This window comes from Neodiprion pinetum, chromosome 6 (assembly GCF_021155775.2).
Source record: "Neodiprion pinetum isolate iyNeoPine1 chromosome 6, iyNeoPine1.2, whole genome shotgun sequence".
In the NCBI taxonomy this organism is placed as follows: Eukaryota; Metazoa; Arthropoda; class Insecta; order Hymenoptera; family Diprionidae; genus Neodiprion; species Neodiprion pinetum.
Window position 1 is genome coordinate 25237939 of NC_060237.1, and position 23415 is coordinate 25261353.

Consider the following 23415-nt stretch of genomic DNA (forward strand, 5'->3'; position numbering starts at 1 on the left):
ATCATTGGATGTTGGTCAAAAAAAAAAATTTCTCATGGATATTGAGCGATAGAGAAGAATTTCTATAAAGAGTTCATTCAAAAAAATATTTACATACATACATAAGTACACTTATTCTAATTTTATGAAACTATTTATGTTTAAATATGTTTAAATATTTTCCACGAGTCATTTCTTTGGCCTCTTCCAACCCCAGTTGGTACGCAGTATCGTGAAGTTTTTTAACTTCTGTAATAAGACCAGTCATTGAAAGGTTACCGAGCTCTGAAATAAAATGAGTAAACTGTTGAGTCTATAAGGGTCTTAAATCTAGAACAGAATATGTGATTCAAGGCAAAGAAGTCAGTTTGAGACACTTACGATGGAGTTTATTTATATCATCAGCTGCAAGAGTCGCTGCCCACGAAGGTGGTTCTGTTTGAGGGGAATTTTGAGCGACGTATTCGTTCACACCTGGAACTTCATCATTCGCTGATATAAACTAACTTTTATAAATAAAAAATTACGGAAATTTAAGACCTTGGGTAATCTAATGGTGAACTCACTTTGTTCAGGCCACAGGTCCGGCGATGCTCGATCCAATTTTTCCAAGCTCATGAGACTCTCGTCAACCGCAAGCAGCTCTGAAAAATATAACAACAGGTATTCGCTTCTTGTTTGCCATTCTTTGTTGAAATTTTAAATTACATCCTAACCTGATTCGTTCGCGGGTCCCTCGGACGCCATTTTGTTTATTACTTCATTTCCCGCTCTCTGCGGCTGGTTCAATCGGTTCAATCATATTTCAAACGGAGCAATATGGCGGTAGGTATGTGTTTGCATGTGTATTCGTATGAATCGGTCACAGTGTTGTATGCATCACTGAACTATAATACAACGAATAGACCAGCGTCATACCGAAGATTCGCCGCTCTTGAGAACGATGCGCACCTAGTAGCGGACATTTGCATTAAAAAAAATGTCCGCCGAGCTGTGATCATATACGTAATACTCCTACTAGTGTCTGTTCTGTTTCTCCATCGTGATTTCATGTTCATCAACTTCCGCCGTTCCATTAATCCAATCTGACGTGTAGAGACGTGTACCAAAAGTCAAACGCAGTTCACGTTTGTTAGGTTAAGTTCGTTTCTTAAAATTGATATTTACAGCAACTTGTTTTCAAAATGCTCGATCTCTTTACAATATTCAGCAAAGGCGGTATAGTACTTTGGTGTTTTCAAAGTACTACACAAATATTTACACCAAGTGTCAACGCATTGATTCGCAGTGTTATTTTACAGGCAAGTATTCAAAACAACATTATTACAATTACCAAGTGTTGACTTAATTTCTATTCATCGAAATCAACTGGTAGTCCGCGATGTTATATTGTGCTTGTCATGCTCGACAAGGTATTGAATCGTTGCAACCACTGGTTGGAATATCTTACCTTCGACAACTGTTCAGCCTGAACATATGGCAATGGATTTGCACTCGTGTGAATTTTGGTTACATTTAACTCTACAAAAATCATATCGTTGAAGAAGCATCTGCTGTATGAGAAAAGGATCAGCTTAGTTGATTTGATCTTTCAGTAACGGAATAAGTTATCGCAAAATAAATTGGCATATTATTTACAGGAGCGAACAGGTAGCCATACGTTTGATCATGACTCGTTGCGACTTCAATACAAGCTGGACAATGAATTTGAGCTTATATTTGTGGTGGCATATCAGAAGATACTCCAGTTATCCTATGTGGATAAGTTTCTTTCCGACGTTCATCTTGAGTTCAGAGATCGATACAAAAATGAGCTAGCAAAATCACAGTGGTTCTATAATTTTAACTTTAAGAATAGTTATGATGCCATACTAGCAGCTGCTGAGCAATGGGGAAAACACCAGGCTAAACTTCCAAAGCAGATGCGTACATTCGATGAAAGTATTAAATCAAAGAAAACTGTCGCTAGTATGATTGAAAGAAAGGACGACAAAGACAACAAAAAACAAGGTAAAGGGTTTAGCTATTTCAACTAAAAATCAAGATTTAACTATTCCATCTGGGTATTCGTCCTGGTTTGCAAACTTTTGCAAGTATTTCTTACTTAGTAGACTTGTATATAAGAGTAAGAAACTTGTATCATTAGTTGGATATAGTTTTGATGCTTTGGGTTGATTACATTATCATTTACGTCGCTTCTTATCATAACGCTTCACTAACTTGGTATTTTTAGGAAAGAAGAAGAAGGGGATTTTTTCCAATGATGATAGTCATTGTAAGTGGTAACTGCTATCATTGTTGTGTGAATCTAGTTACTAAAATCGTATTCCTTTTTCACATTAATCAATTATTCTCACTGTAACCTTAATTCCTAAACATATTTCATCTGCTGGTGATTTTGAATGCAAGGATGTGGCGAGATTCCACAAGGTTTCTAAATTTGTGGAAAATCATATAATGTTAATTCAAATTTTACATACGAAATTTTTCAGTGAAAATTCAAGAACCTGTCAAACCAGATGTACCAAAACAATCTCCAGTTACAAATGGAGAGTTGGACGAAGAAACTCTCTTAGCTAATAGACTCAAACTTGTACAAAAAATAGCTGGGCCAAAGAAGAAAGCAGATAAACAGTAAGAAGTTTTCCAAAATTTTGCGGTTTGCTGTAGTATAATGATGGTGAAATTAACAAGCAACAGCTTCCATTAAAAATATATTCAGGGCGAGACAAACCCCCCTCACCCTGCCACAAACTTTTTGATCATTGGCACAATGCTGCTTGCTGGTTTTAATTGAAAACATTTTAGTACAATTGAAAGTTGTGTAAAATTTGTAGAAAGAGCCCAAAACCCGAGAAAACTGGAAAGCAGCCTCGAAAATGGGAATTGGGAGGTACCAACAAAGATTTGGTCAACTTGGAGCTGGAACGTACAACGGATAAACGTGAAGATGTTGAAAATATTATTCAAGCAGATACATCGGTAAGTGTTGTACTGCAGACTAGGAAAGCTCTGATACTAGCTAATTTCACAAAAAAATTTAGATGGTTGGGAAAATGAAGCCTGGGATTCAAGATTTGGAAGTTGAAGATGAGCCCGAAGACGTGAAAATGCAATCACAAAAACCTGGAGGTGTATTTTCCATTTTCAAAGGACTCGTTGGTAACAAATCCCTAACCAAAGAGGATATGCTGCCAGCATTAGACAAGTTCAAAGATCATTTGATATCTAAGAATGTTGCCGCTGATATTGCATACAAGTTGTGTGAATCTGTGAGCACAAAATTGGAGGGAAAAGTATTAGGTACATTTGACAGTGTTGCTAGTACGGTTAAAAATACACTGACTGAAGCTTTGGTACAAATTTTATCACCGAAAAGAAGAGTGGATATACTGAGAGATGCGTATGAAGCTAAGAAAAATAACAGACCTTACGTGATGACATTTTGTGGCGTTAACGGTGTTGGAAAGTCGACGAATTTGGCAAAAATCTGTTTTTGGTTGATTGAAAATAATTTCAGAGTCCTAATTGCCGCTTGTGACACTTTCAGGTAACATTGACTCTTCTCTTTTCACTGTCATGCGTTAATATCATCGAATATTAGTAACGGTTTAATAAGAGTTCATCATCTTCGTCACTTATACGCAGAGCTGGTGCTGTAGAACAGTTGCGGACCCACACGCGGCATTTAAACGCCCTACACCCACCTGAGAAACATAACAATCAAACAATGGTGCAACTGTATGAAAAGGGTTATGGAAAAGATGCTGCTGGGATAGCCATGGAGGCCATACGTTTTGCCAAAGATGCTAGAATCGACATTGTCTTGGTAGATACTGCTGGGAGAATGCAGGACAATGAGCCGTTGATGCGAGCTTTGACAAAATTGATTAAAGTCAACGAGCCAGATTTGGTGCTATTTGTGGGCGAGGCTTTGGTCGGCAACGAGGCTGTTGATCAATTGGTCAAATTTAATCAGGCTCTAGCAGATTATAGCAGTTCCGTTAATCCGCATATCATCGACGGCATTGTGTTGACTAAATTCGACACCATTGACGATAAGGTACCGTAAGATGAACTTCTTCCCATTCTGTAAATATGGAATACCGAATAAAATAATGAGTGTTACGTTAATGTGTTTTGTGAAAATATTGTTGATTCAGAGAGTACCAGTTTTGGCTAATATTTCTTTGTATTTCACGAAGTTTTTTTTAACTTGCAGGTGGGTGCTGCTATTTCTATGACTTACATAACTGGTCAGCCAATTGTATTTGTTGGAACTGGTCAAACGTATATCGATTTGAAAGCACTAAACGCCAAGGCTGTTGTTCATGCCTTGATGAAATAGGTTTGTAATTAAAAGAAGATTTCAAAAATTTATGTAACATACATTTTTTCGCACTTATGTGTTGTTAATTATACATTTCATTACGATGCATTACATATACTGAAACACACGGACACGGACATACAACAGACATACGAGCATAGGTATAACATCAAAATATATTTCGCTTTTCCAAATTTCACAGTAAGGATTATTCTGTAACATGGTAAAATTTAAGATATGCAATAATTACGACGTCCATCTAATACGTTATTCGTTTTATGACGTCTATGAAACAAGGTTTCAACAATTTATTATTTTTACTCCATAAAACGGTGAAGAGTATACCGTTGCAAATCCTCTTTGTGACATTTTTAGGGTTATAATGTAATAGTAGATGAAAATGATTATTTATTGTATAGATACATTTAACGAACAATTTTATAAGAAAAGTTTAATAAAAATAAATGTAATTCTTATTTTATGGTCATTTGTCAATAATCACTAAGGTAAAATTGAACCGATCTACTGAACACACGTCACATTTCGAGTGATTGAGGATTTGGTATAACTGTTCTCAAGGTTCGGTGACTTGCTATTTTTTCCTGTGTACGCAGCTCCATTTACAGCGCGGAAATTGCATTCGTTCATTATTTATTATTCTTACGATAAAACGAATTTGAATACTATGTACGCGTGGATTTCACAGTCATCCAGTCATGTATCGTATACTCACGTTACTTACTGTCGTCCTCCGTTGACAGTTGAGGAGTTCAATTAACTAGAGCTTTAAGTGCCATTTTTTCGTAATAAATTCCACAGGCAAATTCAAGCGATGAATAGCTCTGCAGCGAGAAAAAAAGAAAAAACGGTTCTTCTCGGTTTATTTTCCAAATTTCTTGTCACTGGCACTTGCAACCCTTTTTTAATTCTCCTCAACATTTATTCATTAAATGGAACCCATTGGTAACTGTTCGTCTACGCTTCGATTTTCCTCCTTTCGATCTGTTTGCTCCTCTTCTAGTTCCCAGTTTGCCGCATCGTCAAACTTCAATTCTTCCGGAATAGTACCCAAAATTGGCAACTTAATAATAAGCCCTTAAAGAAATTTAATTCACCCTAGTTAAACTCAAGAATTATCGGATTATAGTACTATGCACAATATCTATGGGTATACATTGTGTACATTTTTACCTGTTACTAGTCCCGTGACAATTGCAATTAATATGGTAACCAGGAGCGTTAGCAACTGATATCCCGCTTGCTGGCCAGCCGTTCTATCCTGACCCGGTTTTACCGGATAATCATCATTGATTTCACCCAGCTCTTTTGGCGACGAAGGAGCTCTTGCTTCGAATATCTATACGAGCATGAAATCAGAGTTGTAAATCTTTGACATTTACCGATTCGCGGTAATGTATAATAAGAAGAGGCTGTAGAATTTGTGGAAATTCCATTAAATCGTATTGATCCAGCTGACCTATAGATCCCCTCCACGGAGCGATATCGAGACGAGACCGTTCCTCTCTTTCTTACCTCGTAGAGCGAATAACGATAGTCTTCCAGCGTCGCGAGGCCCGCCATAAGCGCTCCGAATATTCCGGCAAGAACACCGGGCATCCCGTGTAAATTGTGAACGCCACAGGTGTCATGAATTCGTAAGAATTTTTGTATCAATGGCTGAAACGGTCGAACAAACGTTTACTATTTAGACGTGAATGAGAATGAAGTCACTTTTGAAGAATGCGTGTCAGCTAGAGTCGCGAATGTTGGCGAGGAGCTTATAGTCTTCGAACCAACTGTGATTTATGCAAGTACGAGTTTTTAAAAAATATATGGAATTGCTCTAACCGTCAAGTATCTGTAGCCGAGAACGCTGAGAGCTCCCGCAATAGATCCAATTATAAGTGCACCGAAGGGTTCGCACATCATCCCTGAAACAGTACGATTATAGACACGTTGAGCGTTGATGCTGATCGACGATTCTTTCTTTGCTCTTCCAATCATCTCCGGTTATAACGTAATCTACCTGCTGCTGTGCCAACGGCAACGCCCCCGGCGAGGGTTGAATTTTGTACGTGAACCATATTGAATTTATTGTTTTTAGATACAAGGGCCGACGTTGCAAACGCTGCAACGCAGCTGCCGGCTATCGAGAGTAAAGTGTTGATTATCGCTCTCTGCTGATCGTCGCCGTGCAACGCGGCGCTGTTGAAGGAGGGCCAGAACAGCCAGAGAAATATCGTACCTGTTGACAAGAATTTCGATTTCTCAGTCTTCGACTCTGTCGTATATATGTATATCTTCGAATATCGAAGTCCACGTATCTCAAAGGCGAAAAAGGGCTCAACAGTCCCAATTTATACACAATTACGAACGAAAACACTCCGAGACATTTTTATTTAACGCAGCAATAAAGAAATGGTCCACGTATCTGAATTCTACGAATTTACTATTACGATTTCGTAGATTCCGTGCCATTTCTTTATATCTGTGTCAAATGAAAATATATTTTAGTGTTTTTGAATTTTGTTCAGAATTGTGTACAGAATGAGCCTGTTAAGCCCTTTTTTGCGCTTGAAATATTTGAAGTCGTGTACGACAACGTCGAAATCGACCAGGACATCCCCTTAAGGCTAACCGATCTCTTAAGTACCTATCATCGCAAATATGTCCGACTGATAATTGGAACCTTCCAAGGGATGCTCCTTCGGTGCTTCCTTGTACCCGAGAACGAAGCTAATGGCTAGACCGAAGTACGCCCCGAATACGTGAACGTACATGCTGTCTCCAGCGTCGACCGCCTGTAATTTTCATCATCAGAGGTGTCATGCTAAGCGGATGTAGGGCTCAAGCGTGTACGCTCGACCGAAACTTTGCAAGTCGTTCCAGTTCAAATTTCTGCCGAGTAACTAAAACGTGTTCAATCTTACCCTGAAGTGATGCTCTCCTATGTACTTGTTGACAGTGTATACAACAAGTTCTATCACTCCCATGACTATCAGCTGCATGTAAGTCGTTTTTCCCAAAAGTGCTCCCATGGAAATTAAGGGCGCGGCCACGGCGACATCGGCGCTGAGCAGACTGTGAAGAGAATTTGAAAGTTTGACGAAAGGTGCCTTGGAATGAGAGTGGAAAGGTAAATCTGTGTGAGTTGCTCGTACCTTTGCAAGGACAATGGTGCTTTGCCGGATTCTTTCGACAGGTACAATACTCCCTGACAGAGTATTGCGACTTGGATCAAAATTGCAGCGACGAGAAATGTGAGGCCAACCGCGCTCTGTCCGTATTTTCGTAGAAAAGTCATCAGAAAACCGAATCCAACCCATATCATCACGTGGACATCTTGATACACTGGAAATTTTTTTTAAATTACTCGATAAACAAGTTAGGCTCATGCGGTTTCGGAAAAAAAAAAAGTTAACGTATAATGCCTGTTTGTTACGCGCTCTCCAATTCGTTCCGTACGTTCGTCGCACATTTTGCTTGACTTGTGATTTTTCGTGAACATTCAGATTACTTACGCGCGTAAGCTCGGGGCGCATCGTCTTGTTGATTCCCGTTCAAGTACGGATGGACATTGTTTGCTATAGAACGAGCATTCGATTCCGGTCCGTATTCGGAAAGCGCAAGAAATCCAACGATAATAATCGCCTCAACGAAGATCAGACCGATACCGTGTGCGAAACGTACCATCCGAACCATGGCGGTGTCTCCGTTTCTGCGCCTTGTTGATTGTCTGTCATTTTTCAATACTACCATGCTTCTAATCTATTCTTCAACGCGTTTCCGTCGCGGTAATTGTTAGCTTATTTCAAATCTACTCACAAGAATTACGGAGGAGGGGGGGATCTGTTAGCAATACGATTTTCCACAAATGTATACTATTTAAAAATAAAAAAATAAACAAGTCATGAAGACTTGCAGTAGGTAAAAACTGTCTGTATAGCACAAATAAAACGCCGCGCGGCGGCACAGCTTTGATTACGCGATGTATTTTTACGAAATCTGTGTTACTTCGTATAATTACAATCGAGGAGATAATTATTATCTCTGGACTATAGTCGACCCGGGACACTTTGAAGCTTACGTTGCTCAACTTTCGCTACATACGCGACTGAATTTAAATAATATGTAGATTCATCGATGGTGAAAAGTTCAGGTTTTTTTTTCAGTTATAGCTGGAGTTTAAATTTCAGGATGCACTTATCGTTGTTTATTTAGTTATATGTTAGCTGCCTTATTTCTTCCTGTCAATATACAATGCTGGGCAGAAATTTCGAATTTCGAGGTGGCTCTTTTTACGTGCGATGGAAACTTTTTTGCAACACCTGCATGGAAAGTCCACTTTTATGCACCATTTACAAGCACCGAAAGTAGTCTTTTATACACATGTGCGGGAAAAACTTTCGCGCATCGCTAGCGGTGTGCGAAAAAGACGATGCGCTTTTATTCACAGTTGCGCATTTCGCAAACAGCTGCACTAACGCCACCGACGGAATAGTTTGTCACTCTTTGCCGTGCTCGACATCGTCACTGAACAGACATCGTGCCGTGGTTTCGTGTAAATATAATCGTGTATGTCGGACTTTCCATTACAGGTGTAGCAAAACATAGAGTTCGATACTAGTGCGCGAAAGTTGGCAATGCCTATCTCGCGTGAATGCGCCACACTCGCCCTCCAACTCGTCTCCGGGCTCGTGCTGCGCATTCACGCTTGTGCGGGCATTGCCACCTTCGCGCACTAGTAAGGAAAACACTATTATACCTATCAGAAAATATTTCAACCAGTCCTTTCGCACATTTTTTTCGATTATATCGCGACTCCTACGGTACGGTTCGAATTAAATCCACACGTTCTTTTTATACTTTATACCCCGCAACCGAAAGCGGATATGATTGAAAGATCGGAATACGGTTTGTTTCTTCGGAAATCTTTTAACTACGAATCGACGGATGTACGCCGTGTATGATGTTAATCATAATTTAGGCGAAATAATATATTAGACCGACACACCTTGGTCAGAGCCAATCTTCAACTGAATTTTACGGACGTTTTAAGCGTTGGACATTGAATATCACGATCAGTTGCCAAATCGTCGGAACTAAAATACGTGAATACAAATACCGGTTTATATATACAAGTGATTGGTGAGATAAGAGAATAATATTCTTCCTTATTGTCGCATGATCTTAAACGTATTTTACGCGTGTACGTGTTCAGGACATAGTTGCGAAATGTATTTATACGTTCATTTCGAACGTAAGTCATTTTCGTAAATTACAGGGCAGAGTCCCGTCGAAAGTTTAAATGCAACGTCACTTTCTTGGTACAAATGATAATTTTACATTGCTCTGCGAAAATCTATCTGCAGTACTTTGGGAATTGGGCGCTAAATCATCAGACAACATCCGAAAATTCCGTTTTCGACTTCATCTGCTTTCATTCGCTTTTGGAAAAAAATTATCTATTTCATACATTTCTACATTGCTGAAGTATTCGTGAACATTTTTTTCAACGGTATATTTCGTTAGATGAATTTGCCGCTCTGGTAAATAAATAGTGTCGTACATGTGTGCCCGCATTGTTTCGACAGATTTTTGCTATACATTCCACCGTATCTTGCGGCCCTGAGAATTATCATCACCAGGATATTTTGAATAACGCATGAAACTTAACTTTGCATACTTTTCTTTTATGCATTAAGTACAGGCAATTCAGCGCGCAGTTTTTTTTCATAAAAAAAAAAGAAAGCATAAAAAAAAAAAAATTTGAAATATACAGTACAGAATTTTAAGAAGAATATATAAATGGCTGGGAATTTGTTCGATATCGAGAATGCTCTTATTGTTTTAAACATTCTTGCAAAACTATATTAACATGCGGAAAGAGCTTCGATAGCTTTCTTAATTTCGGCAGACAACGTTCGTATCAGGGCCCAGAATTCGTTTGGGCTTTAAATAATTACTGTACCCGTTGCTCGAGAAATCCCGTGGGAAATATATAATCTATATATACGAGAAACATCGAGCCTGAGAGTCGTTGAATCTTAAGCCGGCAGTATAGTATATAGACAAGTCCGCCGGGTTCCCCTTCTTAGTTTCAATTTCCCTTTTCTCTTCTGATTCTATTCTCATTGCTGCGAATTCATTTCGCGTGTCGGAATTCAGGGAGTCGATTTCAATCTACCTGAGATTAGTTCAGTCGGGAAAATTTTCGCCATCAAGGCGTATAAAAATATGCGAAATGATTGTCAAACGGCGTGAAACAGTCGTATGATCTTTATACTATTCTCGGCAAAAATCTAATTTCCACGACACGTAGAAAACGATGTGTATACAGTGAATTGTTTCGGGTTATTCCATGGTGCCAGCGGCTACTGGAAATTGCTTAAGTAATGACTGATCGAGGAACGAGGAGATAACGCGCAACGGACAACCGGGTAAGCCAAGAATTTTCATCGATTAAATTGATCGTAGATTTTGGGCTCAAAAATTGTATACGGATGATAGTATCAGGTGCGTATGAATTATTTTCATACGAGTCTATGCGCTGGCACATTGAACAAATTTCAGTAGAACAAAGTGCCTAGAATACAAGCGTTTAAATTTGATTTCATATCCAGCTATACCGTGTAAACGGTCCTTATAAACCGACAATTATTATCGGCGAGAGAAAATCCTTGTTAAACACTTAACGCCTCTGCTATTAGGCGCCAAATTCGCACAGCTGTAATCGTATTTGCAGGCTCTAACACTTTACGTTACGTTGTTATTATTAAATGTTGTTTTGCTCGAAATAGCTTCCATGTTCGTTACTTGTTACTCTCCAAGCATTTGTCACCACGCACCTGTGTTACTGTGTCCGTGCGGCAGGTGGGCGGGTTTGTGTTCGAACATCAAGTTACACGAGTTAATTACGATACAACACAGAGCGAAGAGCTGAAACGTTCTCACACATTCACCTCGGGCAATAATATCGGTGTAAACAAAGTTTCCGACGTACTTGGGTAGATCCTGATCTGGCCGTTCTTGTTGTCCGGATCGGTCGAGTTCTTGTCACTCCTACTTTTGGGTCTGGCCTCCGAGTCATATTTCATGAGCGTGCCCATTAGCACGATTATCACGATTTGTAGTGCAAACAAGTAAAGCACCTGCTTCGTCATTCCGCCGGGCAAATGCATCCCCTGAAGAAAGTTAAAAGGTAAATGAAAGAGCTTGATTTACTCGAATATTGAAATTTTCATTATGTACCCACGTAACTCCGCCTTACCTGGCCCATCACGACGTCTCTTCGCAACTTTTTAAACTCGATTACTTTCCTAAATTTATCCGCGCCGATCGCGGGCTCACCTTTCAAATCGAACGTAAATCACTCTGTCGCTATTATATACGTATATATGATGGCAAGGAAAACGCGGTTCAGACGAAACCTGTTATAAATATACACTGAAAAATTTTATACCCAATTAATGTAGGTACGTCTATTACATATTTCTTCTCAGACCGCTGGATTTAAACTGATCACCGGGATACGAGCCGACCTCCCTACCGGATGCGCTTTGATCAGTGACGGCCTAACGTTCCTCGCATGCTTCTAATTCGGCACTTTTATTCATCGCCAAACGAGCTTGTGTGCACTTCTCTATCGCCGATTCACCATTGCGCACATAGGAGATGATCGCGTGTCGTGTTATACGTCGAGTTATTTCGGACCATATACCTACGCAAACTTTATCCTTCCCCGACAATTAATTTGGACAATGAACGTAGGTCGTGCCACGTATAATGCAAGCGAACTGTATCAACGTTGACTTATCGTCAGAGCTTTACGAGACTTTTTGCAATTGTCTACGGTTTTTAGGTCGCGATCACGCTTCGGCTGTACAAGAAAGACAGAACTGCACTGGTACGCATACGACTTCTTTGATTGTCCCCAAGCCTTGCTCATCGCTTCTGCAAATCGATATCGGAGGTTAAATTGATTCCGAAGCCTTTAATTTTAGATTGGAATGAAATCGATATGACTTGTTGTGCAACGCGTGCGATCGAGAGAAAAACGTGAAAACAAACGGGCAAACACGACGTCGGTCGATTAGCCCTTTGCTAATTGATTTTATACTCATTATACGAGTACGAAGTATTCCCTCCGTATATATTTGCGGCAGTGAAATTCAAATTAGTCTGTAGTATATATATATATATATATACACAATATACAAATACATACACGCGTTACTGTAATTAGCGCAAAACTCGTTTTTTTTTCAGGGGAGTGGAGAAAGATTCTTCTTATTATACAACACGACGGTAGAAGCGCGAATGCGAGTAAATGAAAGCAAACTGTCGTTTATTAGAAAATCGTTGGGAGTGAATTTCGGGTTATAGAGAAAGAAAAGCTCCATGTTTCAACGCGTGTAACTTCCAGTTAAACAATTCGTCCGCCTCTCTTTTTTTCCCCCAGTAATATTCGCGAATTGCTATTGGCTTAGGGCCAAATTGCCTGCAGAAATTAGTACGGTACCAATTCGCCTCTGCACATACTATATATATGTACAAATGGATCTGCCGAGAGACTGGAAAGATTTACTTTTATCGGTTTAACTTAGAATTTTAAACTTCAAACGACGGCTGTTCGCGTTTCCACAATACTCCGCATCGATTTCTCCAGATCCTCGCTTAATTTTCTTCAGATATTCTCATTGTCTTACTGCGAAGAAAGAGAGAGAGAATGAGAAAAAAAATTATCCTATCCCACACAAATTTTCTCTGTCTAGCCGGTCAGCAGAAACGTATATACATATATGATTATTTTTCACGCACACTGCGATCAGAATATGACACGCATTGTCGCAACTTCCGATCCACGTTTGCAGTATTGCAGTAGAGTACGAGCGACGGGATGAATTTACGGTCAACTTTCCCCGACCAAAAGCGAACAGAAACTAAACGAAACTCCTCGATGTTGATAACAATGTTATATGTATATGTATGCCCGTTACGAGTTGACCGCAATTAGCCTCAATGTAATTTGGTGTATTCCGTATGATAATAATCATCTGGAGAATAACTCGACCGCGCAACATAATAGAGACTGCAAGTATGATTGAATTTTTTTATTTTTTTGAAATCCGAAACCATACGCTTGCAGTGCAGCAATTAAGAAAATTAATTAAAAGCGCAACGAGAAGGAATGAGAATTTATTGTGCGGCCGATGCGATGGAAGCGTCCTGTCGTACCTCGGTTTCCACGTAATATAACATGGTGTAAAAAAAGAAAATTTCCGTCGAACAAACGAACAACATCAATCTGCAGACTGGTAAAAAGTCTGTACCCACACAGTCAGAAAAGAAATGTACTTACGCTGCTGCGGGGAACTCGAGCGATCGTCTGCGGCGGATAAAAAAATAAATAAAATGTGCGATAAAAAAATTAAATTAAGTGTCGAGAAGGTCTTCATCTGTCGCCGGTCGCAGGAGGTCTGAGTATTTTATAACGTGCGTCAAGACGGTGCGGCAAGACAGATGTTGTTCGTTGTGAATTAGGTTCAAATGGAAAACGAAAACAAATCATACCGATCTGCGGGGCAGAAATCGTTTAACGAGATTTTATTTACGTTGCTACAGGCATACCGATCTCTTCGTAAATACGCGTCACTGTTCTTCTCGACAGCAAAATGCCGTTGATTTTTCGTCTTTTCTTCCTCTCCCTCTTTCCATCAGTGATTGGTTTACTTTTTGAAACCATAGTACGGATCTTTCGATTCGTTCGTCAAATTATCGCGAACAATTTCTTTCCGTAGTTTTGATTTTAATTAGGATACGGATAGTTATGCAATCAATCTTTTTTTACCAGGGTATAACGAGAGAGAAAGATATGATGCAGAAATAATTTTTTATCTCATTGTTAGCTTTATTTTGTTCTGATTTAATTAACGTTGATTTTGTTTTTTTTATTACTATTTTGTATTATTATCATTTATGCTGGTAAACCTTATAAACGAACATGTTATACGATGCGTATGCGTTGGGACTGTGGTTTATAATCATTTTATTATATTCATCATATATCTTGGGTAATTCTCGAATTATACATATACATTGTGCCAGGTATAATATCGGACTGTCGTACACTTTGTTTTTGGAAAATTCACTTTCTACGGTATCACGTAAATATTAAAGAGTATTCATTTTCACTGTAGCCTTTGACATGTACAATATTAAAGTATAGCAAAAGAGAAACAAAACGGAACGTTGAAACAAAATACTAACAATAAAAAACCATTAAATACATACTGTGCGTTACATATGCAGCGCTTGGAAATCCGCGTAGTTTCAAAAAATATTGATAATATGCTAAAAAATATTTTATTCCAAATCTTATTTTTATGTAATACGTTATTATACTATAATTATACTTCATATCGACGCACACAAATATTCGTATATCGCAATGAGAGATTTTCTTTCACGTATTTTTGTAATCTTGTAATCATATATCGTCGGCAATGTGCTAATTAAAATCGATCGAAATTACTGTTGCTTTGTTTTTTTTTTTTTTTTTTTGCGAACTAACGTTTAATTTCATCTTGTTAAATTGCAGTCACACACATAAAGCATTCTTATACACTAATAGTTGTTTATATTAGTCATTTATTTCTTAATTACTCGATTTCACTATATACGAAATGTATTTCTTTTACTCTAAACATCATATCAATTAATTCTTCGGGGCTCTCTTCCCTTCTTCCCTCCGCCTGCACTTATACCAATCTCCCATCTACCGATTCAAGTATCTCTACCAAGACGCCCATGAATTGCATAATTACTACACGAATTATTCAGCGAAGTAAATGATTGTGATGTCGACAATTTGACAGAGAGGAAAAAAAGAAAATTTTCAACTTTAAGAATGGCAGAAATGATATAGGTACATTGAAGTTATAAATTGCGTCATTTTTGCAATCGTGGTACGGTGAAGGTCACGTTGCGTTGACGATTCGTTCGTAATAAAAGCTTGTATAATGTAGAATAGTCTCGACAATGCGTGGTATCAAATATATATAAATTTAAGTTAATTAGTTTTTTGGCTTTCGCGTTGCGTATTGAATAATGGCTAAGAAATATGAAAGATAAAATATATTTCAGTCGATTATAGCAATGTGTAAAGATATGTTTCGAAGACATCTCATACGCCGGTGTGTAGGACTGAAACACTGAACAATTTCTTCTCTTTTTTTTTTTGTTCTATCCAATGATTTCTCACCGTCATTCGTCCTCGCGGAACAGAAAAAAATTATCAATTAACGTTTAGACGGTCAATTACGTTCAGATGTAAGATTTTTTTTTGCTGGATAATCGATTCCGCGAGTATTCTGATAGATTGATTAATACGTTGAGGGTCAACGGTTCGTTTCAGTTAAAATAAAATTTTTGTTTAATTTCTTTGTTTCGATAATCCTCTGTACATCAACTCGTTACTTCCTCGCAAATGAATATACTGTACGTACGATAATGAGGAGACGTATAAATAAGCTACAGGACTACAAAATACAGCACTAAAAGCAAAAATGCTTACTTCGTGCTTGTATAATGTAATATTTGGTATTATAATACAATGGTAATTCTTTCTTACGTTCTAAAACTATATTATTAAACTCTCAACGTGGATTATGTACCTCATCTCCCAGAGCTGCGATGCGGAGATATTTTCTTTCTCATTGTATTCATTGTCGCAAAGCAAGACGTTTCATATTTATTTCGTGCTTCGTTCATTTTTTTCAAATTTATATTCATTTAGACATCATATTAGTGTATTACAATTATTAACGACGTATGTTAATTAACGGGCGTTACAGTTTGAGAGTAAAAAAAAATGGAATTTCCCAATACGGATGAATATTGTTTTTCCGTTTTCGTATATTGTTTTTTTCTTTTTTTTTCATCTTCCTTCATCTTGTTAACGTAACTACACCGTAAGTTATAACTTCTTATTTATTCTTAAATCGTACCTACAAATGGTCTCACGCCTTTGTACACACTGAATTCATACAGCGGCGACTTACCGACATTTATTATTATAATTATCGTAATTGTATAGCTTTCCAGAACAAAGAGACCAACTTAATTATTTACAGTCTCGCTTCACTCACTATGTAATACGATATCCGCTTCTTTTACGTTTATTTCACATGTATTGAACCGGCGCAGCGTTCACAGTCGAACGATGGGCAATTACGAAAATGCAGCCCAGTTTCGCTCTTCCTCACCGGAAGGTCATAACCAGCTATCGTCAATTCGATCCGGGTTCTTTAAAAAAAGAAAAGGCCAAGTCGAGGCGTTTCCTGTACAGCCACCGATACACCGTCGCGGAAAGACGGTTACACAATTTTCCTTAAAAGTTCCACTAAATTTTTTCACTCACGGTACTCGAGAGTCAGCCGCATGCCCGTTTAAAGTATGTGAAATTTTTAATATCGACTGCGCTCAGCGCGATCAAACGAAATTTCACGGTCAGTATTTTAACGTAGGAAAAGCGAAACCAATGATTATAACAATTGGAACCCTTAAGGACTGCATAAAAGCCTACAAAATACCACGGATTTGAAGAGAATTGTCGTTAGGAGTTACCCGTCGCCTTTCACAAGTCATTCATTCTACGTGAATAATATCGCGAGGTTCGCCAAGGCGACAACGACGAGGATCCAGCGACTGAAAGACACCGCGTTCTCCGCCGATGACAGGGAAAACATTGACCCCGATGATGATCCGAAGAGCGTTTGTTCCGGATGGCTGAACGGCTGCTCGGACGCCATAAGATCCTGGCGGTCAGGGCAGGGCAGGTCTTCGGGATTCAATTGGAACAGATGCCTGACGTACCCAGTCTTACCCTCGACAACTTGCAACTAAAAAAAGAACCCACGTTACGCTCCCTCATATGTTTCCACTTTCCACTCTCTCGTTTCTCTTTTACTCCCGTCGTTGTAAATTGTCTTCAAAGTATATACTACCATGCATCTAAAAGGTAAATATCACGCCGTATGTACGTATATGTAATATATTATAAGCACATCCCGCCACCGTGGATCCGAGAGACTAGGGTGTGAAGGTATTTTGAATTTCCTTCGTTTATCGTCTGAGGCGCTCGATCAGCTCTTGAGGGAATTCCTACCTCCGAACGCGATCAAATCCCGCGAAAAATAAAAACCCTATATACGTAAGAACGCTCCGATTTTCTTTCACCGCTACGTCTCTCCGGGCTTATCGCTGTAGAGAGTGGAAACGAGAAACTTACGACACTGAAAGGACTCCGTTTTAACGAAGTGAGAAACTAAAAAAATCCCTTCGCAAACCTTTTTTATACTCGACAAATCCCGCAGCCCGATCGGACCGTGAAACTCTCAACCGACGATCGACTGCTGCGAAAATCGAGCGATTTTCATCATTCTGACAAAGCCTCGATCGCATCGATCAACTTCGCGAAAAGCACCTAGGTTTTGCTGTCGGATGTTTCGAAAGCGAGGGACGAGTTTGTTTTCAAACAGACGCGGACTGCGTTGTTCTTACCACTGGTTGATGATTGGTGCTAGCCGACGGATCCGCGACTCCCTCTTCGTCGTCGTAAGTGTACGAATCGTCAGGATTATCGTTTCTGTACGAGTATTCACCGTTGTCGCCGGTGGTGCCGTCGAGCATGACGTCGTCGGACGGGTAATCTTCTGCAATGTTTGAAACAAGAGTTATCATTTACCGCCGACACCGCGAGTCTCCCCTAATCCTTCGGAAGTTAGTCGACACTAACCGTGACGAGTGTCGATCAACGAAACTGCTCACCCCGTCTTGGCGATTACTCACCTTGGTATTGGGTATTTTCCGAAGTATCAGCCTGGCTTTCGGTTTGAGCGTCGTCGATAACTTGTACGGTGGAGTTGTTCAGCTCGAGGAAGCAGGTCAGTTCATCCAACGATTCTTTCAGCTGCGTGTTGTTCGTCTCGTTTCTCAATCCCCATATCCAGGCGAGTCTGCAGTCGCAGATCAGCTTGTTGCCTGAAACAATTTCGTATCGAGTGTTAAGATTCCAGAGAACAGGGGAGAAAAAACTTTGCGCCGATAATAACGGTGACGATGAGGATAATAATAATAGTCCATCAGGATCAACGACTTTTCACAACTCGTTCGAGGTGGGACGTTTACGCTGAGTATAAGCAAAGCTTCCAAGCTTTCTTGCCGTACTTTGTCGTCGTTCGACTCTCCTTAGTTTCCCGCGTCCCCGGGGAGATACGGTTTTTTGGACTTGTACCGATTGCCAAACTTTTTTCAATGCGTATACTCCGTGACTAACGGCAATTTTATCAGGGGTATCTTTTTCTTTGAAGATTACCGCGAATAATAACCGTTGGATCAATCTATATTATGAAGGGTGGAGGTAAGGAGAAGTAAGGTAATTATTGATCTTTTTTGGTCGTATCTGTTTGATCCTCGGTTCTAAAATTAACAAAAAATAAATTTGTAGCGTCTAACCTTCTGCAATCTGAAGATTGTTTTTAATCATCGAGAAATTCACAATTTGTGCCGTCAATTTATAATTTTGGAAAATAAAAGGTTTAATAATTGAGTCTAGAGGTGTCAATAACCGGTATTGCTCTTATCCGATCTCATATTGGTTTTCGACTGAAAAAGTGTCCGCCAAAAATCAGGAACTCACAAGGACTCTCTCGTTCTAGGATATCTGTGCAGTAATCCTTTGCGGCACAGCGTCTTAAATATGAGACAATGAGACATCGTTTTTGAATCGGTTATTCAAGATTTATATTCAACTTTTGAGATACCGCTGTAATTTTTTTTTTTGTATAATTGGACTTCTCAGGTGTCGACGTTGATGTTTTAAGAGAGATTGTGATGATTCCGCGAATATAACGAGCGCCATAAATAAACAAAGTGTTGAAAATGCCTATTTTTACAGAATAAATGTAATTGTGAGAAGATTACAGGGACTAGAAATGTGAAACTCGGTAATCCTCGGTTGTCGGGCTAGCTGAAAACGAATCCGACGTCAGAATTTCAAAATTCAAGGTGTCAAATCCAATACAGCGGCCTGAGAATATAAAAATTGATCTTATTCCCTCATGTTGGATCCGCCATTTAGAATTTTGGAAACTTGTCAGATTTGCCCCGATTTTTGAAATCGGTGACCTCGAGAACCTTTGCGCATTAACCCAGCTTCAAGGAATTTAACTGTAGGGAAAAATGTACGCTTCAAAGGGACAAGGGAGGCGTCGCTGGGCGCGATGCATGCATATATGCACGAAGGCGCCACGCTTGTACGTCCGTTCCTACCATCCAACCTACGGGTGGGTTACTCAAAAGCGGCGAGCGATACATACTTTGATATCGTCGTGAATAACGAATGGGGCGCAGGGATGGAATCGGAGCGGGCCTCTCGAGTCTTTAATTAATTGTTTAATAATAAATTATATCTCCGCGATGCAGCAGACCGGGATAGGGGATAGTCGTCGGCAGTTCGGGTGCGACGGGACTCCCGTGGGTGTTTAGATATTTATACGGTTAGCGGGAGTCTGGAGCCCCTCGGCCCCCGCTGAAAGTCCGAAATGGCCCGCGGGGTCGGAGCGCCCTCGATACCTTAAACTCCGGTTAAATCTCGCAGCTTCCGCGGCTCCTCGCCGTGTTTATGCGAGCCGACAGCGAAAAACAACAAAGGTAGGCACGCTTGCGTTTTTTCATCATCATCCCCCGGGATCAAGCGGCGTTGCGCGTGCCGATGTGACGCGTCGCTTCGACTTCGGAAATTATACCTTACACGTCGAAATTGCGGGGCGCGACGCGAGGAATTCTCGCACATGTGTTTGGAGATTCGAAAGATACGGGGTACGGTGCGTCTTTCACCCCTCTAGCTTCCGTAAGTCGCCCGTAGCTTTTTAGAGTAATTCACTTTGAATTCCTCCTTTCCTGCTTCCGCTTCCTTTTTTTCCTTCCTTCGTTCCCGTGCAGTTTATACGCCGCGCGGGATGCGTTATACCTACTTCGTGAAAGAATACCAAATGGTTAATACCGTTTTCTCTCTCTCGAATCCCCCCCGTCGACCCCTTCAGGCAGGGGACTAAAATGTACTTTGAAATAATAACAGACCCCGATGCACGAGAGAGCCTCGACTCTCCTGTATATAACGTACGCTGTACGCCAACCTACGGTGGTAACAATGTTACGCGTGTGTGTTTTTGTATACGTACACGTATCTGTATGGGTGCATATGAGAATGTATCCAGTGAGTATATCTAGCGGGGAAACAAAAACTTTTCATAATTTATTTAAGGGGTAATTTCAGGGACCGTTGAAAGCCAATACGTGTCTACAGGCTTTCCCGCACGCGGCGAGCTTTCCTTACTTTTATCCAGTTATTTTTTCTCCTCCTTATTTCTACGTTCACTTTTCATATGGTTTTTTATTTTTTATTTATTTATTTTTCTTTGCGTCGGGTTCTTCGATTCCGTTTTTCTTTCAAATTATCTTCCGCTTTGCTGCGTGTCCACGCAAAAGTATAAAATTGAAGCGACGATTGACGGTCTACGCATGCGTGGTATAATCTCCGTTAAAATGTTATCATCTCGCATGTGTATACGTATGACGCTGCGCTTGATGGAAGAACGAGATATGAAAGTTAATTACACATCCCTCGATCGTGTGCGATACGCAGACACGGGTCAACTTGAATTGGGTGTAAAGACGGTACCTATGTTGAAAAACGATGCACGAATGCAGAAATCTGTGTGCCAATGTAACGCGTACGTAACAGGTCTGAGCGCTTTTCGGCGGGGAGCTGAATCGTTAATTTGTTTCGATTCGGTATCGATTCAGCTGAACTCCGAGAGGTATAAATGAACACCGCGTGTCCATCGGCCGACCGCAGAGATATCCTATACAGGTATTGATAATTCGCGTATAAATGTATAACAAACAAAAAGAGATAACGATTTTTGCTGTTGAAAACGGAATCCTGGACGTGTGCTTGGAATAGCCGAGGCGCTCCAGGTTGCGGTGGAATCTTTAGGTTCTACACCCGGGAATTAATTAATTACAGTAATGCCGTCAATTAATTATCCGAAAGCCGGGAGGTGCGGGGTTGTGGGGGAAAAAATCACAACGCGGCTGACTTGCTCCCCCTGAACGCGAAAACCGGATGAAATTGGAGCCAGGAACCGTGAAAACTGCGGGGCCAACCGTCTGGTTCGAAACTCTCGCCTCGCCTCTCTCTCGGCTTCCATCCCGTTTTGCCGGTAGACTGTCGAGGCGACGGTGAATCCCGTATCCCGAGGGGACGTCTCCCGGGTGCTTGCCGGGCACCGGGACCCTGCATCGTGGGCGTGTCCCTGGGATATTAGGTTTTAATCATTTAGGGGATGAAATTTTAGGATGGAGGCGTGGTTGTCTGCCGCTCTGCCGGGAACACCCCTTCCTGTTTTATCATCGACGGAATGCAAACGTCATTTTGGTCACCTTCGACGCAATGCGCTTTGATCGAATCATTTGCAAACCGTCCGCACGCAATCAGGGATTCACGCCGGATCAGAAATCATCGTGCGAGTCGACGTCGAAAAACGGCACCGAAGGGCCGAAAATCGATTTTACCCCTACAATCAAATTTCTACGAATTTTCCGTACACGAGCGATACCGGTTGGCTCTGATGTAAAACTTATACATTCGGATAAAAGTTTGTAAAATTTCATGCGTAGCGTATCAAAAATTTATTAGGTAGAAACAAGGAGAATAATTTAGGCAGGAAAGAAGATAAAACAAAAAAAAAAAAAGAAACAAAACTGCGAGAACAGTGGATAAAATCAGAGTATTATTCACAGGTGGCTACTAAATTTCAAAGTCTAAATTATTGAGGTACATAATTGAAATGCACGAGAATTGGCTACGTTGCGAATGCCAGAATTTATTATGGTATAAATTACGTGGAAACGCGGAATGAAGATTGATGGAAACGTAGGATTCGAAAAAGAGTCTAATCATTTCAATCTTTGCAATTGATAATAATTATTACCTACGTAACCAGCATTATAAATCAATCACTTTGCAATTTTTATACACGAACACAGAAGGCGCGCCTATCAGCTGTCATTTATTAATTCTCTATACATATACGTTTACATCTTCTAATGCAAGCATTTACATCCGATAGACGATACAAATTTATGGAATGAATTTAATGTTGCAGGCATCGACGCGTTCGTTTCTTCAAGTACCAACAATAAGCTGCAGCATGGATACGAGATCCTGAGAGAGCATTCAACCACCTCATTGCGGGCAAAGTGGTAAAAGTGAGTCTCGAATATTATATTTACCTCCACGCGTATAATATATAATATACACATATATACTTATATCCATGGTACCGTGAAAGGCAATCAAGGAAATATTAGCAATGGTGTAAACCCACAATATTCGCGAAAATGAAATTCACACCAAAGTGGCAATTCCGCACTCCCCGTAGGCATCTTACTTACACTATACGTATACTTTCACTTTCTTAGGCCCGCGACAAGTTGGAGAGGAGTGATAAATATTTCCTCCTAACAACGTCATCCCCCGAGGTTAAATTTCATTTCTGAATATCTCCCCCACCCTCCGCCCTCCGACCCCCCGATCTCTCCTCGTTCGACGCACAGGGTTGCAGGCTATACGTATAACAAGTATATATATATATATACATAGCTATAGCACGGCGCAGATAATACCGATTGCACCTTTATCCCCCACCCTGAGGAACCTGCGCGTCTCCGACATCTAATGTCACTCATCTGATATGGTATTCACCCCGAACTCGGGCACTAAAAGCCAAACTCAGTTACCTTAACCCCCTTTTCCACCCCTTTTCGACCGGCGTACGCTCTGCGGAAAGTCTGTACATATGCGTGTGTGTGTGTGTATATATAGGTATAGAGCTAGCTAGGCGAGGCTCTTGCATCCCTCCGATTCTCCGATCCCTCCCGTTGTTCTAGCCTGTTTTATTTGTCTACGGTCCCGTCGCATCGGTGCATAATACCATGGCTCTCGGTCTCCTCGTAGCACCGATACGAACTATTCGCGA

At 40.3% G+C, this 23415-nt stretch overlaps 4 protein-coding genes across 14 annotated transcripts in view; 1 reads left to right on the forward strand and 3 right to left on the reverse strand.

Annotated features, from left to right (window-relative positions):
- Positions 1-59: 59 nt before the first annotated feature.
- Positions 60-1071, reverse strand: lin-52 (DREAM core complex component lin-52). Of its 6 annotated transcripts, none has more exons than XM_046633745.2 (4): positions 696-1071; positions 546-623; positions 361-453; positions 60-228 (listed from the first exon to the last, which is right to left on the reverse strand). In XM_046633745.2, exons 1-4 carry the CDS (start codon positions 724-726, stop codon positions 131-133), a joined length of 300 nt encoding a protein of 99 aa, XP_046489701.1. In that variant the 5' UTR covers positions 727-1071; the 3' UTR covers positions 60-130. The 6 variants fall into 6 exon arrangements, with proteins under 6 accessions (XP_046489701.1, XP_046489698.1, XP_046489700.1 ...); XM_046633742.2 differs by having other exon boundaries at positions 60-264; XM_046633744.2 differs by having other exon boundaries at positions 361-459.
- Positions 1036-4796, forward strand: SrpRalpha (signal recognition particle receptor alpha). Of its 2 annotated transcripts, XM_046633728.2 has the most exons (8): positions 1036-1280; positions 1620-1989; positions 2213-2254; positions 2472-2613; positions 2817-2961; positions 3024-3529; positions 3628-4042; positions 4202-4796. In XM_046633728.2, the coding sequence occupies exons 1-8, from the start codon at positions 1164-1166 to the stop codon at positions 4325-4327; spliced, it is 1863 nt and encodes a 620-aa protein (XP_046489684.1). In that variant the 5' UTR covers positions 1036-1163; the 3' UTR covers positions 4328-4796. The 2 variants fall into 2 exon arrangements, with proteins under 2 accessions (XP_046489684.1, XP_046489686.1); XM_046633730.2 differs by lacking the exon at positions 2213-2254.
- Positions 4382-13782, reverse strand: Rh50 (Rhesus blood group-associated glycoprotein Rh50). 5 transcript variants are annotated; one of them, XM_046633737.2, is made up of 11 exons: positions 13130-13264; positions 11580-11739; positions 11313-11493; positions 7471-7660; positions 7240-7390; positions 6963-7110; positions 6336-6554; positions 6158-6240; positions 5843-5986; positions 5501-5666; positions 4382-5404 (listed from the first exon to the last, which is right to left on the reverse strand). In XM_046633737.2, the coding sequence occupies exons 2-11, from the start codon at positions 11586-11588 to the stop codon at positions 5256-5258; spliced, it is 1440 nt and encodes a 479-aa protein (XP_046489693.1). In that variant the 5' UTR covers positions 11589-11739; positions 13130-13264; the 3' UTR covers positions 4382-5255. The 5 variants fall into 5 exon arrangements, with proteins under 5 accessions (XP_046489693.1, XP_046489692.1, XP_046489691.1 ...); XM_046633736.2 differs by having other exon boundaries at positions 11580-11755; positions 13130-13252; XM_046633735.2 differs by having other exon boundaries at positions 12897-13246.
- A 1033-nt stretch (positions 13783-14815) lies between these two features.
- The window catches only part of Con (connectin), a 61311-nt gene continuing 52711 nt past the window's right edge, over positions 14816-23415 (reverse strand). Inside the window, exons 3-5 of the mRNA XM_069136888.1 lie at positions 18161-18352; positions 17873-18024; positions 14816-17211 (exon numbers count right to left, since the gene is read on the reverse strand). Coding sequence (XP_068992989.1) covers positions 16963-17211; positions 17873-18024; positions 18161-18352 — 593 coding nt within the window. The 3' untranslated portion in view covers positions 14816-16962. The remainder of the gene's footprint in view (positions 17212-17872; positions 18025-18160; positions 18353-23415) is intronic.